Raw genomic sequence first — 15032 nt, forward strand, 5'->3', positions numbered from 1 at the left:
AGTGGAGAACAGAGTGAGTCTGAGCAGCTAGACCCTGAACAGATTGTCTCTGCAAACAGTGCTGTGGTGCTTTGGTTATTAACTCAGAATAATTATTGCTGCTCATTTCATAGTGCCTATGCTGCCCATATTGACTGATGTTACAGGACAGAAGTGAGAAAATCGGAATTTGGCCCTCAGTATTCAGTGACAAAAGTCAGTTTTCCAAAAGTGTGCAGTGTTGACACAAATTCAGGCCAGGGCTGAGATAACAGACGGGATGGTTGGAGGGCGGCAAGATCAATTCATTGCATTATCAGCCAGAAAGATTAGTGGGCTGTATTTCTTCCTCTTCGCCATGGATCGATCCACTGTGGTACCTGCTCTGTTCTGGAGAAGTGAAAAAGAGATCCAAGTAGCCCTAGGTTAGAACGACGCTGCTTTGTTTGGATGCATTTTCCCTAAATGCAGTTCTGTGGCCTGCAGGATAGTTTCCCTTGAACTGTTAGAAACACAACTTAGGTGCCACTCCTTCAAAATAATAATACAAAGACTTTTCTTTAATGTGAAGGAACCAGTCACTTAAATAAGCATTTCCTTCCTAGTTGTTAAGGGTCTCGCTAATTACACAAACAAGCAATTGTAGCATCCCCTTACGGCGTGATTAAAAAACACAGGAAAGAAGTGTAGCTACAACTAGCTAATGTCCTTCTAACCTGTACTGGTGTCTTTTAAATCATTTAAACCCCCCGACAATCCAGTCAAAGCCTCTCGTCTTTTTTAACCAGAACTCAACTCTACTTTTCAGGTAAAGTGGATACTGCCTGAAATTCAGCACTTGTTTTAATACCTCAGGTCTGAACATTGAAGCTTATGTTTTGCTAATGCATAGTGTATGAGCTTCCTTGGCTGCTTCATGCATGGGGTAAAGTTGTCTTCTTGGCCTGGTTTGCCTACAGAAGCAAATAGCTACAGATACACCTGCTATTTGCTCTGAGAGAGTTTTGCCTCTGTGTGGTGGCTGAGGGAATCGAAAGGAGCGGAGCGAGTTCTTGAGAGATTCAGGGGAGTTTGTGTTTTCAAGGCACGAGCACCGAGTAGGCTCACGCAGGGTGCCCTGCAAAAGGGGATGGTGCCTGGGCCCTGCCATTGTTTGCGTCTTTGATAACGAGGAAGGCCATTTTTTGCCGGTTTTCTTTCTTCCCCTCCATTTCTTTGATGCTTTTTATTTGGAATTATGGATCTGTAGTCTCCTGTGTCAGTTGAATAATTGCATGGGAGTCAGGGAACTGAAGCAGAAACTTCCTGATCATTTGATAAAAGCAACATTCTGTCTTAGGAGGGCTTTTCTCTCTGTAAATGGTGTTAAATAGAAACAAAAAAAGAACACAACGAGTATTTTTGCTAAACCCACTGTCCTCTCAAGTTTCTCTCCCTGTTTTCCATATTCCCCAAATTCTCCTAACGGTCTTTAGCAGACTTGATACTTCAGCATAGCAGGAGCTGGGGCTTTGGTTTTGTTTGGGAAATATGAGAGTGTTCACATTATATTGGGTGTGCACCTCCGCAAGATATTTTTGTACATTTTATATGGCATAGTGAAATCCAGCCAGTTGTAAAATCCATGGGAGTTCAAAAAATATGTGTAATGGCAATTTATGTGAAGTTAAAAATAAAAACCCGGAATTTTTTTTTTTTTTTAAGCCATGTAGTTACAAAGTATAGTTTGCTTTGAAGATATTAACTAATCTGTGTGACCCAACTCTCTTTTAACAGTTTATTTGGATTGCATAAGAAGGTCATCAATATGGTACACAATTTACTGTCCAGTCACGACTCGGATCCGCGGTACGCTGACCCACAGGTAAAGGCCCGGGTGGCAATGCTGTATCTGCCTCTGATTGGCGTGATCATGGAAACCGTGCCTCAGCTTTATGACTTTACAGGTATTTTATATTCTGTGCTTTGAATATAAGTTCATCTGCTCACAAGTCTTGAGTGTTTGGATTCTAAAACTGAACTGTAAACCCCTTTACTGTTGGATGAGATTGTTTCTGTTTGAATTATAACTCTGACATGTTTTCGCATCCATTTCCTAAACTGCACTTGCAAAATAGGTTTTCAGTGACTGTAACACTCAAAAGCTGCATTTGCCCACTTGTTTGCGTGAAGCGAAAAATTGGTAATGCATTTTAGTTTCCGTCTGGCTGGCAACTGTATGTGTGTAGCCAGCCTCCCTCTGTGTCTCTGACCTGTTTAAAAAGTCACCCCACGTACCGTACAATTGTCATAACAATTCCAAAGGATAAGCAGAGTTCCTCTTCTTCCCTTTAGTATGTGCTCTGTCAGCAGTTCGTTTCAGGTGTGCTTTGCACAGTGTCCTGAAGAGCAGCAGAGGTGGGTATTTCAGATCAAGGCAGGGAGTCTGATCTGGAATCGTTTGGAATTTGGAGTCATCTTCTACATCCTTTGACTTTAATGACACAATAAATCTGCAAGTAGGGATTTGGAGTGAAGTACAGAAAGGGACGTGGCCTATTTTCAGAAGGGTTCTAAATACTGAGGTTGCGTAGGTTGCATTTGAAAATTGTTGTTCTCTTTGCTTTGCATGACCTCAAGCAACGGTCATCCTGTTTACTTGCGGGACTCCATGAGCGTGATGATTTTCACTTTACGTTCCCAGACAGTTCAATGGAAGTAGCACCATGGAGGGAGGCTGGGCAGAGAAACTTTGAATTTGGGGATTGACTAGGTACACGTGTTTCTCGACAGAGAGTCACAATCAGCGAGGGAGGCCAAGCTGCGTCGCTGTTGATGATTATGAAAGCGAGGGTGGAAGCATGATAAGCCAGACAGTTGCCATGGCCATCGCAGGAACATCGGTCCCTCAGCTCACCCGGCCCAGCAGTTTTCTACTCGCCTCATCGGTACAAAGCCGTCTCTCCCTATTCCTTGACCCTCAAACTGTGTCAACAAGCAAATACTGACACATGCAGGTCCTGTGGGGCTGATCAGTGAGTGGTGGGGACTCATATCAGTTTGCAGCTGGGTCTTGCACAGGGAGGCAGAGGGTGAAAGACAAGGGGGAATAGATCACGTTTGCATGTTGTTGTGCCTGTCTCAGGGTATAATAAAATGACAAGTGGGGATAAAAAGCAACAAACCTCAGAAAATGGAAGAATTTCTCTTTTCTGATAAAGATTCTCTTTTTCTGAAACAATCTGGTAAAACCTCTGTGAAGTGCAATCGTCATTGTGAGCTCTAAGCACTAAACAAAAATTCCTACCACATCTAAATCCCACCTAGCTGAAGATATAAATGGTCTTGTTTCCCCCCATTCTCTGCGCAGGCAGGGAATCCTCCTGATTCCGGTAGCAGACGGTCCCTTCCATTTCTCCCTTCTCCTCCCTCAACTCCTGCATCAGGACCCCATTTTGCTGGGTTTTATGGGCACTCAGAGTGAGACACCGATACATCCATGAGATAATGAGTGGACCTGCTCTGCTTAACTGTTAACCTGCAGGAGGTTATTAAAGGCATCTTGAGTGAAGTGGGTATTTGCTGCCCGAACAGCAACTCATTCGTATAATGTGATTATTTTGGTTCAAACTGCTGCTTCAGTCTTGTGGCTTGACTATCTGTGGGCTCCATTGAGCTGTTGGGTTGAGAAAGAGAAACGTGTATCTCCTGGTTGTTAGTAAAAAATGTCTATCCACCTTCTGTTCCTATTTGGTAATTATTTAGGCTGGGGTGGTGGCTGGTGCAGATCCTTTTAGTGATGATTGACATGTTTGGACATGAAATACAGTGTGACAGATGTCTTGACCTGTCTATTTTAGAGTGGCCGACAACACTCCACCTTCTCAACAGAGTCCAGCCGCAGCCTTCTGATCTGTCTCTTGTGGGTGCTCAAGAACGCGGATGAAAGTGTCTTGCAGAAATGGTTCACAGACCTGTCAGTGTTGCAGCTCAATCGCCTGCTGGATTTGCTTTACCTTTGCGTATCCTGCTTTGAATACAAGGTACTGCTGTGTTGTTAAAAACCTCTTGAAGTTCCTCCTAGGGCTTGCTGAGGAATGTTACACTCCCATCCTTTACACGACTCCAGAAAGGCATTTCCTGCTCTCTCCTAAGTATTTCCTGTATTCAGAATCCCAAGGCTCAGCACCTCTGTGTGCAGCCTGTAGCCTTTTTTCCACGTTTACTTTTCAGCCATGCAAGTGCCTGTGCCTTATTTCACTTTTTACGCAGTTTCTGCTGCTCGCCACTCATCTGGGAACAGCAGCAGGGAAAGGGGGTAGCTCTTGGCCATCTTGCTTACTGTCAACAAGAAGAGAGTTTTCTGTAGTGGTGCTGGAGTCTGGTTAGATTATCTAGCTAGCAGCTGAACCTGTATTCCTTTCTTGCCCTGTGTCTTTAGACAGGAAGCATATTTTGAGTTGTTAATGCTTAGCAAATACCCCAGATTGAAAGAATCTTCCCTCATGGTCTCATTTGAAACTCGCAGGGCAAGAAAGTATTTGAAAGAATGAACAGTCTGACATTCAAGAAGTCGAAAGACATGAGAGCCAAACTTGAAGAAGCTATTTTGGGAAGCATAGGGGCAAGGCAGGAAATGGTCCGAAGAAGCAGAGGACAGCTAGGTAAGTAAAGAAGTTTTCTGTGCTGTCCCCTTTTTCCAAAAACTGCTACTCCCATCCTCAGCAATGGGATATCCCCTCAGGTGTGGGGTATTACCCATCAAGATCTTCAGACAAAGAGGCCCCTAGAAAAAGCTGTTTGCAGTTTGCAGCATGCTTCACTGGGTCAGCAAAATCTTTTTTACATTTTTCCTAAATTCCATCTACAGGCAGTTTATTTGTTACTTGATTGCTTTTGTGTACTTGTGATCATGTCTCATTTATGGGATATTCTTGCTTGAGCTTCTTCCGGTGTAGCTTCTTTCAGAGCCACCTTCTAGTATGTCCTGTGCAAGGATCAGAGTGGAAAACAAACTGCCTGATCTTGCTTTGATAGCTCTGAAAATGCCTGGATATTTCTGCTAATTTAATGAGGCTTGAAATAGCCAGTAGCTGGGGTAACAGGCATCTTGTGATGATTTCTGCTGTTGATGTTGTCTGGGAGGAAGGATGGCCCAGGGGCTAGGACAAAAATCAGAACTGGATTTGGTCTCCTGCTCTGCCACAGGCAGCCCGGTACGTGTGAGCCAGTCATTGTGAGCTAAGTCGGATAAATATTTTAGAACCATAATTAAGGAATTACTTCAGAGAGATGGAGACCTTTCTATTATTTTTGTTCTTAATCTGGCCTGATTGCCTTTATTACTTGAAATTCCCCTGCCCTCCCAACAGTGAGAATAAAGACATAAAATAGGGTGAGGTAGGAATGGGGTCTCAGCACCACCCTGAGAACATTACTGTGTGCCAGTCGAGGACAGCAGTATCGGACTGGTGAGGATTGCCTCACCCAGGCTCTGTATGTAGCCCATGGAAGGTGCTTCTCTTAGCAGCCCTGATAGCTACCTCCCTGACCGGAGTGTCTCGGCTGCCTCTCTCTGTTAGCTCTGCAGTGAGCTGGCGTTTGGCAGCACACAGAGGACTGCGTTGCTCGTTGCTCTCTTGCGTACGAAACCGCTGCAAGTGAAGTTGGCTCTCGTGCCGCTCAGCAGTGACAGAATTAGGGGCCGTGTAAACACCTTGGGTGAGTGCCACAGCCTGGGGCTCTAAGGAGTCATAGTCTGCTGTCACCTGTCACTCGTGAACAAATCTAGAGTTGCTACCCGTGGGGAAAGAAAATAGCATTAGATGATGACTGCTGTTGTTTCGATATTATCCTGCAGAGAGAAGTCCTTCTGGAAGTGCATTTGGAAGTCAAGAGAATTTGAGATGGAGAAAGGATATGACTCACTGGCGTCAAAACACAGAAAAGCTTGACAAGTAACTCTGCCTTATCCTTCTACATTAACAATGTGACAGTGCCTGTGAGAACGCAGGGTCTCTCTCCCCGTAGGTCAATGGCAGCGGTCCACGTAGCTCTCGTGTGAGCAGGTTTGGGCCCTCAGCTGGAACAGGGCTGGCAGTGTGCAAATAGCTTTTAGTCCAACACTGCCCTGTCTAACTCTTTGCTTTTCCACTGTCCCTTGCTTTCTTAGCTTTTAAAATGAGATTTGAAGAGACTGATACAAGCCATTACCTTCCTAAACCCCTGTAGTAAGCTGTAATTTAGAGAGCAGATCCCTTAACAGTATTCACAGATAGCATATATATCTCATGTCATATTTCCTTTATTCCATAAGAGCATTCTGGAGTTGTCAAAGCTCGCTTTCCTTTCCTGTCCTAATCCATCCCTTTGATTGTTTTTCCACATGTGCTGTGCTTTTAGAAGCCACAAACCAGCCAGGTACTGTAGCATTGGTGTGCAGTTCTTGCAAATTGCCATTTTGTACATCTGCAGACTCAATCATCACAGCATTGTTTGTGATGCTTGGCAGAAGTTTTCGGTGTGTGTGTGCAACTGATTGGAATGAGCTCTTTTTGCTTATTACACCCATTTCCTTTAAAATTCCCTCTCTTGGTGTGGTTTAATCTGGAGGGCTCAGGAGTTGCGTTTGAGCTTCGCTGTGCACGTTTTCTGTTTCCTCAAATTGCGACCTGCAGTCTCCATCCTCCCAGCAAAAGAGTTGTTCCTAATCCTAGGAAAGCGATCTCAGCCCAAGTGAAGCTCTGAAGAAGCTGGAGATTGGGGTGCTCAGAGCCCAGGTGGAGATCAGGCCAAATTTTACCTTTGAAGACATTGCTGCTTCCTAAAGTTGAAAGTACATCTCCACAGCTTCTAATTGTTTTGTCCGACACAAGAATGTCATCTCTTGTTATGTGAAGTAGTGGCTTTTTGTCCAAGACCCCATTGGCATTGGGAAAGCTAAATGACCAGTGTGTTTCACCCTACTAATGAAGTGATGTAGGTACAAATTTCACCTCAGTACAATCCAGAGCTGTGGACAAAGTTACACCAGATTAAAATTTGGCCTGAAAAACTCATCAGTTCACTGCCAGCACAGGGTCTGAGCCCTCTCCTCTTCCCAGAAGGACCTCACGTACATGTTAAACAGCTGTGGAATACCTTGATGGTCAAGGGGTGGTATCTCACCCCACAAAATAATCTGCTTACATGGCTCTACAAACCTGCTTTGTAACCCATACTTGCTCACTGTGACCTGGGTCCATCGCACTCCACTCCTGCGGCACTGCAAGCGTGTCCTGCGTGTGTAGGTAGAGTCTGGCCCTTTGGAACCTAATGAGTGAGGCTTTTCACATCGAGAATTCTGCACAGCTAATTGCAGGTGGTATTATTTTATGCAGGTGGTGTTGTTTTGTATAGGACCAGGCCCCAAACCTTCATATTCTGCATGCTGAAGAGTAGAGAGTGAGTGCATGACCCAGGTCCCAGAGGAAGCGGACCGTGGCCAGGGAGGGTTGCTGCAAATAGGTCCCAGAGTCGAGTCAGCTGCCGTCCCCTTTGCTGTGTATTCTGTTTGGTGTGGTGGTTTAACCTGGCAACCAGCTCAAACAACCACACAGCTGTTCGCTCACTCCCCCTCCTCCCCCCAGAATCAAAAAGAAAAAGGTAAAACTGATGGGTTGAGATGAAGACAGTTTAAAAGGACAGCAAAGGATAATAATAATAAATACACAAAACAAGTGATGCACAGCACGATTGCTCACCAGCCGGAGCCGATGCTCAGGTAGTTCCTGAGCCGTGCCTCCTCCCAGCCAACCCCCCAGTTATATACGGAGCATGACGCCATATGGTATGGAATATCCCTTTGGGCAGCCTGGGCCGGCTGTCCTGGCCGTGTCCCCTCCCAGCTCCTTGGGTGCCCCCAGCCTTCTCCTTGGCAGGGCGGTACGAGAAGCTGAAAAGTCCTTGACTGCTTGGCAACAACTAAAATATTAGTGTGTTATCAACATTATTCTCATCCTAAATCCAAAACACAGCGCTACACCCACTGCTAGGAAGAAAAATAGCTCTGTCCCTGCCGAAACCAGGACACTTGGATTTTGTCAGTTCCCATGGGTCACACTCCTGCATGGTCTGTCGGAGGTGGCACCTGCGGTAGGGCACGCCATAGCTGGGCTCTCTAAACATACTACTGGATGCTTGCCAGACGCAGCTTGTGCTGCGGAAATTAGGTGGTTGCTGCAGAATTCCTGGGACCGCCGGTGTGAGTGGGTGTGTGAACTTTGTAAGCCTTTCCAGGAAAGCGAGTGCCTGGCATATAACAGCAAAATTGTGTAGGTTTTTTTGGAGAGGAGGATATTCTTCAAGAACTGTAATATAATGTAGCTGAAACGGACAAAGATCGCACCCTCACAGCATGCACTCTGTGCTACAACCAGTCTAGCTCCCAGAATCAACAGTGCAGATATACTAGCTCGTGTAGCACCACCTTGTGTCCATAGCCTATAACATAAAACCATATGTTCTGTTCCTGGTTGTGCTGTTGCATGCCTAACGATGCTACTAAACCAGTTTTGAGTTGGACTTTGATTCTAAACTGTTGTTGTGTTCCTGGGAGAGTAATGAAGTGTCAGAAAGTAGCGTGATCTCTCCTGAGCATGATGAACGTAAATCCTGTGTAAGTTTGTATATGTAAAAAACCAAGTATTTCTTCCTGTCCTCTTAATGGATGCATTGAAATGTCCTTGTAGTGTTGTCCGGTAATAAATACCCGCATTGTGACTGGGGATTTTCTGCTAATGTGAAAATATTTTTGACTGGAAAATGTGTAGGTCTACTTCTTAAACAGAAAGTAATTTTATTGCTTTCTTTTCTCTGATTAGATCAAGGGCAGAGATAGAACATGAGGCACTTATTGATGGAAATCTTGCAACGGAAGCGAATCTAATTATTTTGGATACACTAGAGATAGTTGTACAGGTAAGGATGATAAGAAAATACAGATGTAATAGCATTACGATCGCCTGGCCAGGCAGCAGTTTGGTAACAAAACCTGCCCGCTGCTCTTAACTGCCTGAGCGTTGTCAGAACTGTTCAACTGCCCTGCTGCAGCAGGAGGGGTGGTAATGCCTCTCCTAATCCTCAGCCCATACTGATCTGGTTTAAAATGTCAGTATCTTCCTTCAGTCTTTTTGAAAGTTGTTCACTATTGAAGTATAAGAAGCAGTTGTTCATGAAGCTCAATAATGAACTGTAAAAATTTCCAAGTTCTGCCCTAACCAGTTCCTCTAGTTTCTTCCCAAATCTGCCTCAAGTTCCAGGTCAGCCTCCTGTATCCGTACTTAATTTGCACAGTGCGGGAAAGCTTCCTGGCTCCTTGGTCTGTGTGCACAGCCCAGCTATGTCCTCTCCTTCGCGGTGAGCGTGGACACGTGGCAGTTTTGTCCCCTGCCTTCTGTAGAAGTGGAACCTGGGCACGGGCTGGATGCAGGCAGGAGCAGCCTTACCAGATCCACCTCTGAGCTGCAGGGAGACCCAGGAATCCCACGGGTTGCACCTTGCACCTGGGTAATCCCACCTAGAGGCCAGTTACAGACTTTCCCTCTAGTAGAACAAGGTCCCAAAAGGTCAGAGCCTTGTCGAGTAGAAAGCATCATCATTCCACCAGCTTTAGTGCATGGGTGAGGTTTTTATTACCTGGGGTTGAGTCAGAAATGTGACTGTTAGGCAGGCCCAGCTAAGTGGGTATTTTCCCCATGCCAAGGGCTTTTCAGCAGAGTTATTCTCTCCTCCCACACGCACCCGGGAGGTTCATTTTTGCTCATGCAACTCTTGTTTTACTTTTTGACTGCAGACTGTTTCTGTGACGGAGTCCAAAGAGAGTATCCTCGGTGGGGTGCTGAAAGTGCTTCTGCACAGCATGGCCTGCAACCAAAGTGCACTTTATCTCCAACACTGCTTCGCCACACAGAGGGCTTTGGTTTCAAAGGTGAATTCTCTGCGGATGCTATAATATATCATGAGCAGCACTGGTGGAGGATGGGTCTGTTTTCTTCCTTTGCATTGGGGTCACTTCACCAAGCATTTATTATTTTGTGCAGTATTGATTTTCAGGGAATGTGGTCTGGGGGTTGATAAAACCAGACTGGTTTTCATGATCAGTACCTGTATTTATGCACGTTGGGTTTGATGGCTGCACACAAAGGTACAGTTCACAGAGCCCAGGAGTGACGTGGGTTCCTGCTGGCCGGTGGTAAGCGGGCAGAGGCACCTAGCCGGTAGGAAGCGCAAAGCACAGGCAGAATTTAAGCTGTGCGACTCTCAGTCAAAATGGATTTGTTGACTGGGCCCATAATTTAAAGGCTTTCCCGGTTTCTGTAGGTGCACTGGGAAAAGCTCAAAGTTTTAAGCCTGAGTGTTTGGAACTGATGTGAATCAGTCTAAGGGTGTAGATGTAGGAGCAAGTTGAGGGGGCAGGTAAAATGAATTGCCTTCCAGTGCTGCCAGTGAGTCTGCTTTTGCCATACTGTAAAAGTGAAGTGATTCAAATGAGCATCATTCCCCTCAAAACAGAGGGGATTGGACTTCCTCTCATGCCAGTGTGTGCTCTTTGCTGGGGATTGCCCTGGCCGCCTTGTCCGAGTGCTTGTTCCTGTCCGTCCAAGCGCTAATTTTCTCGTGCTGTTTTTCCAGTTCCCTGAGCTGCTCTTTGAAGAAGAGACTGAGCAGTGTGCAGACCTGTGCCTGAGGCTCCTGAGACACTGTAGCAGCAGCATCAGCACGATACGGTCACACGCGAGTGCCTCTCTTTACCTTCTGATGAGGCAAAACTTTGAGATTGGGAACGTGAGTATCCTGCTGCACTTCATTAGGTTATTACGTGTAAACTGGTTGGGGACTGGCGAACGCGGCTCTGTGTGTTCCTGTGGGGGGAAGGCTGTCGGAGGGCTTACCGTCAAAACGAGCATGATGTGCAAAGGGAAGAGAAGCACGCCGCAGTGACATGATTTTGCCTAGCTCCTCATCTTGCAATACCTCACACTGCTGGCCGGTGCATAGCAGGAGTGTCCATTCTCCAGTGCCACAGTCCGAGCTGTATGCCCAGAATCTCTTTGCAGGCAAGCTGCCTCTTGTGTCAGTTTATAGAGAGATGCAGAGCCCTGCCTGGAACATCCACTGCAAGAGTTTCCAAACCTGCCAGTTTGGAAGGTTTGCACGCTCTTCAGATTGGACAGTTTGCACTCGAGGGGCTGTTGGGAGGAACTCCCCTCTGCCTTGCTTTCGCACACCTCTAGGTGAGAGCAGAAACAGCCACACAGCCCTTTCCGTGGCACAGCTAGTATGTGTGTCTTTTCTGAAAGGGCTGTGTTAGTGGAGGTGCGTTAGCAAGCCTGGGATTTTGTTTTCATTCAGATCTTACCTCTAATTACATCTTAGCTTGATTCACCCCCGTGCACTTTAAATTTTCAAGAACTTAATTCCCAACACTAACTCTTCCAGTTGGTATTTTGCAGGCATACCTGTAGCTATGTATCACAAAGTGCTCCTCCAGATCTTTATTTACACTGCTTTGGTTCCAGTCCCACATGGTGAGTAGCAGAACTGGAGGGACCCACTGGTTCTGGGCCCAGGGACTGTGAGTGGATCAATAGCAGCGTGTTAACGGTGACTCCAGTCTTTAGGCTAGACCAAACCAAAAGCAAGTGTCTAGAATGGAGGCTGTGTTCATGAGATGGAGTTGAGCATCATCCTGTTCAGGGTGCCTGAGAGGGAGACCAGGGAGAAGATTAAAGCTTTTGCAGGATAACCTTCACCTGGAACTAAATAATGTTGTCATCAGATTATGAAGTCAGGAGCCCCAGAGGTTTATTGTAACCACTGCTCTGTGACAGTCCTTTTCACAAAACTTGTGTTTTCTTTTTTGGCTCAGGTGTCTGTTAGGAGGAGAGTGCAATGACCAGAGCGCTGGTGTTGCACCAGACTGTTGCAGTATTTCCAGGTTGCTGAAATACAAAACCAATTTCTCTGTTGCAGAACTTTGCCAGAGTGAAAATGCAGGTGACCATGTCTCTCTCATCCCTGGTGGGGACGTCCCAGAACTTCAATGAGGAATTTTTGCGACGTTCCCTGAAGACTATTTTGACATATGCTGAAGAAGATCTGGAACTTAGGGAGACAACATTTCCTGATCAGGTAAAAGAAATACCACAAGAAAAGTATTGTGTGGTTCATTAATAGACTGTTGTTAAACTTCCATCTATATCTGGAATTTGCATGTATTCCCTGAAGGAGGTGCATTTTTTTTTTTTAGCACCCAAGTACATAAAACTCAGGTTCTTGATTGATTCTGACACCAAGGCGCAAACACACAAAGGTTCAGAGGGATTGTGGTCCAAACACAGTGATATGTAGCTCAGATCCCATTGCCAGTTCATTACAGCAGTGTATTTTTACAGGTCCAGGATCTAGTGTTCAACCTCCATATGATCCTCTCTGACACAGTTAAAATGAAGGAGCACCAGGAAGATCCAGAAATGCTGATTGACCTGATGTACAGGTAGAGTTTATAGCCATTGCACTGTGGGGACAGTAGATGTCAGTGCTCCGCATGGTGTCTGAACAAAGCTTTGTACCTTCTGCACTTCCTGTATTTAGAGCGTGAGGTATCGTATTGCTGTGAACTTTGACTACTTGTTTTTTATTAGCAATTACGTTACTTTAAACTTAAACCTGTTTTACATTGCTTGCCATGATTCGCATTTCACCTGACTCCAACACAGCTACTTTCTCTTTGGTTTTGGACTCAGATGTTGCACATTTGAGTCCTTACAGAGCTTGGTTTTGGAGCAGTTCCAGGTCTCAGTGCTCATGGACCAATACGTACCTGTCTGTTTTGTTCAAATGTGGTGTGGATGGGTTTTGTTTGGCATTTATGTAGCTTATCTTGGGTAAGAGTAGTTCCCATTCCCCAGCAGTCTCTGACAATCTCATCCTCCACCTGAGTAAAGACATCTCTTCCTGCTTGCATCAGGGCAAACGGAAGGATCTTCCAGGACCTGCTCGCACAAAAGGCTTTTTGGTGGTGATGCATATGATGATCTTCATATGCAGAAGATATTCCAGAGCCATGTTAAGATCCCAGCTACCAAATTGCACGGTGTGGTCTGCACAAATGGTCCTGAAGGCTTCTCAGGAGGCAGCAGAGATTTTGTCATAAGCAACCAGGCAGATCTGCACTGATTGTCCCACATCTTTGGCTTACTACCAGTCTCCAAATGAAACAAGAGCTTTGGTCAAGAGCTTCAGGAGTCACCCATAAAAGTGTTCTGCCATCAGTGGGTAGCTGTTGGTGCTCACCCAGCACTAACTGGCTCAGAAATCTGTAAAGTAATTTAGAGTAACTTTCCATCTATACAGCTTCTTATCTCGTCTTTCTAGATAGCCTAGCACTGAGAATGGTGGTTATTTAAGCAGAACTAACTAAATACTCATCACAGAGGGGTTTTTTCCAATTAGGATTGCAAAGGGCTATCAGAATTCCCCCGACCTGCGCCTGACGTGGCTGCAGAACATGGCCGGAAAGCACTCCGAGAGGAGCAATCACGCCGAATCGGCCCAGTGCCTGGTCCACTCTGCAGCCTTGGTGGCTGAATATCTAAGCATGCTGGAAGACCGAAAGTACCTCCCTGTAGGGTGTGTTACATTTCAGGTAGGAAATCTGCTCTGTAATGTATTTTTGGGTTTTGTCATCTGCTGCTGAGATACTGAGTATCTCCATGTGCCTACGTACTCATACTGCACTTGGTTTGTTTTGGGGAGAATGCGTTACAGCAACTTCTGAAAATCTCTGTTATGCTCGAAGACTGTCTTGGTTCCCCTAAGTCTTTAGGTCCACAGTACTGAATGAATCCAGTTCTTTTTATTTCTCCATTTAAGTCCTGGGTTTTTACCCTCTTTGATAGAACCATTTTGCAGTGGGTGCAGTTGATGACAGTGGTTCCTGTGACTAGTAATGTTAAGCAGGACAATACTGAGTAGAGCAAGCAAGCATATGTTGCATAGCTTTGAACGTGTGGGTGGTCTGGTCCAGTTAGTGTGAGCATGAGCTGAAGTACCATGCTGGTTCATAAGGAAGTTAAACAAAATGCATGCGAAAGGTGCCTCTTGAAAAATTTTACGATTTGATTGAAAATCAGCTGGCTTTCAAAGTGTTGAAAGTTTTGGATGTTATTTAAACTGAGTAAAAATATTTTATCTATATTCTATCTCCTTAGAACATATCTTCTAATGTTTTGGAAGAGTCAGCAGTTTCTGATGATGTTGTATCACCAGATGAAGAAGGTATCTGTTCTGGAAAGTATTTTACAGAAGCTGGTCTGGTGGGATTACTGGAACAGGCTGCAGCATCTTTCTCCATGGTAGAAGACTTTTAATTTCTTTACCTATCTTCTTCAGTAATCTTATACTGCTGGGCAATATGAAGGAAAATGTTTTCTCTATGTCTAACTCTATTGTAAGCACTTAATTTGCGTGGAGCATTGGGAGTTTTAGTTGTTCCAGACAGCTCGGTTTGCCCTCTGGAGTAAACTGCAAAGAACAGGACCTGGGACCAAGAAGCCTTTGTGTGTTTCCAGTGTCGCTCAGCTCACCACTGCCCATTTGGGAGCTCACAGCAGTAAAGAAAGGCCGTAATGTTTTTCTTCCTCTTCAAAAAGAGTGGGCCGAGAGCTTTATGTGAGCAGTGTTAATGAGCTGGTAGTAGTGTATCCATCAGAAACCAAGGAAGGCAAGTGAATTATTTCCCACAACACAATATGAAGCGTCATTCAGTGGGTTTAAGTACAAGCAGCAGTAACTCCAGAGCAAAGACCTAGAACCCGTGCTGTGGGCAGCTGAGCCGTGCCATGCCGTGCCGCGTCTCTGCCTGCGATGGGCTGGATCCCCTCCACTAGAGACATCATAAGGAAACTTCACAACGCCCATCTCATGGAGTGCCAAAAGTTGGATGTAGAAGTCACTTAGGTTGAAGATGCACTAAATGGAACGAGCTGTACTGTGCCCTTAAACTTCCATATTTCATTCCTATAGATTTGGTT

At 45.4% G+C, this 15032-nt stretch overlaps 1 protein-coding gene across 7 annotated transcripts in view; it reads left to right on the top strand.

The window, feature by feature from the left end:
- DOCK7 (dedicator of cytokinesis 7) overlaps positions 1 to 15032 on the top strand; it is a 108517-nt gene that overhangs the window by 78340 nt on the left and 15145 nt on the right. For all 7 annotated transcript variants that reach the window (XM_075759202.1, XM_075759203.1, XM_075759198.1 and 4 more), the window contains 12 exons: positions 1756 to 1925; positions 2752 to 2906; positions 3819 to 4001; positions 4487 to 4622; positions 5819 to 5915; positions 8820 to 8916; positions 9791 to 9925; positions 10630 to 10782; positions 11971 to 12129; positions 12393 to 12493; positions 13453 to 13645; positions 14211 to 14354. In XM_075759202.1, the coding sequence (XP_075615317.1) occupies positions 1756 to 1925; positions 2752 to 2906; positions 3819 to 4001; positions 4487 to 4622; positions 5819 to 5915; positions 8820 to 8916; positions 9791 to 9925; positions 10630 to 10782; positions 11971 to 12129; positions 12393 to 12493; positions 13453 to 13645; positions 14211 to 14354 (1723 nt within the window). The remainder of the gene's footprint in view (positions 1 to 1755; positions 1926 to 2751; positions 2907 to 3818; positions 4002 to 4486; positions 4623 to 5818; positions 5916 to 8819; positions 8917 to 9790; positions 9926 to 10629; positions 10783 to 11970; positions 12130 to 12392; positions 12494 to 13452; positions 13646 to 14210; positions 14355 to 15032) is intronic.

This window comes from Balearica regulorum, chromosome 8, assembly GCF_011004875.1.
Source record: "Balearica regulorum gibbericeps isolate bBalReg1 chromosome 8, bBalReg1.pri, whole genome shotgun sequence".
In the NCBI taxonomy this organism is placed as follows: Eukaryota; Metazoa; Chordata; class Aves; order Gruiformes; family Gruidae; genus Balearica; species Balearica regulorum.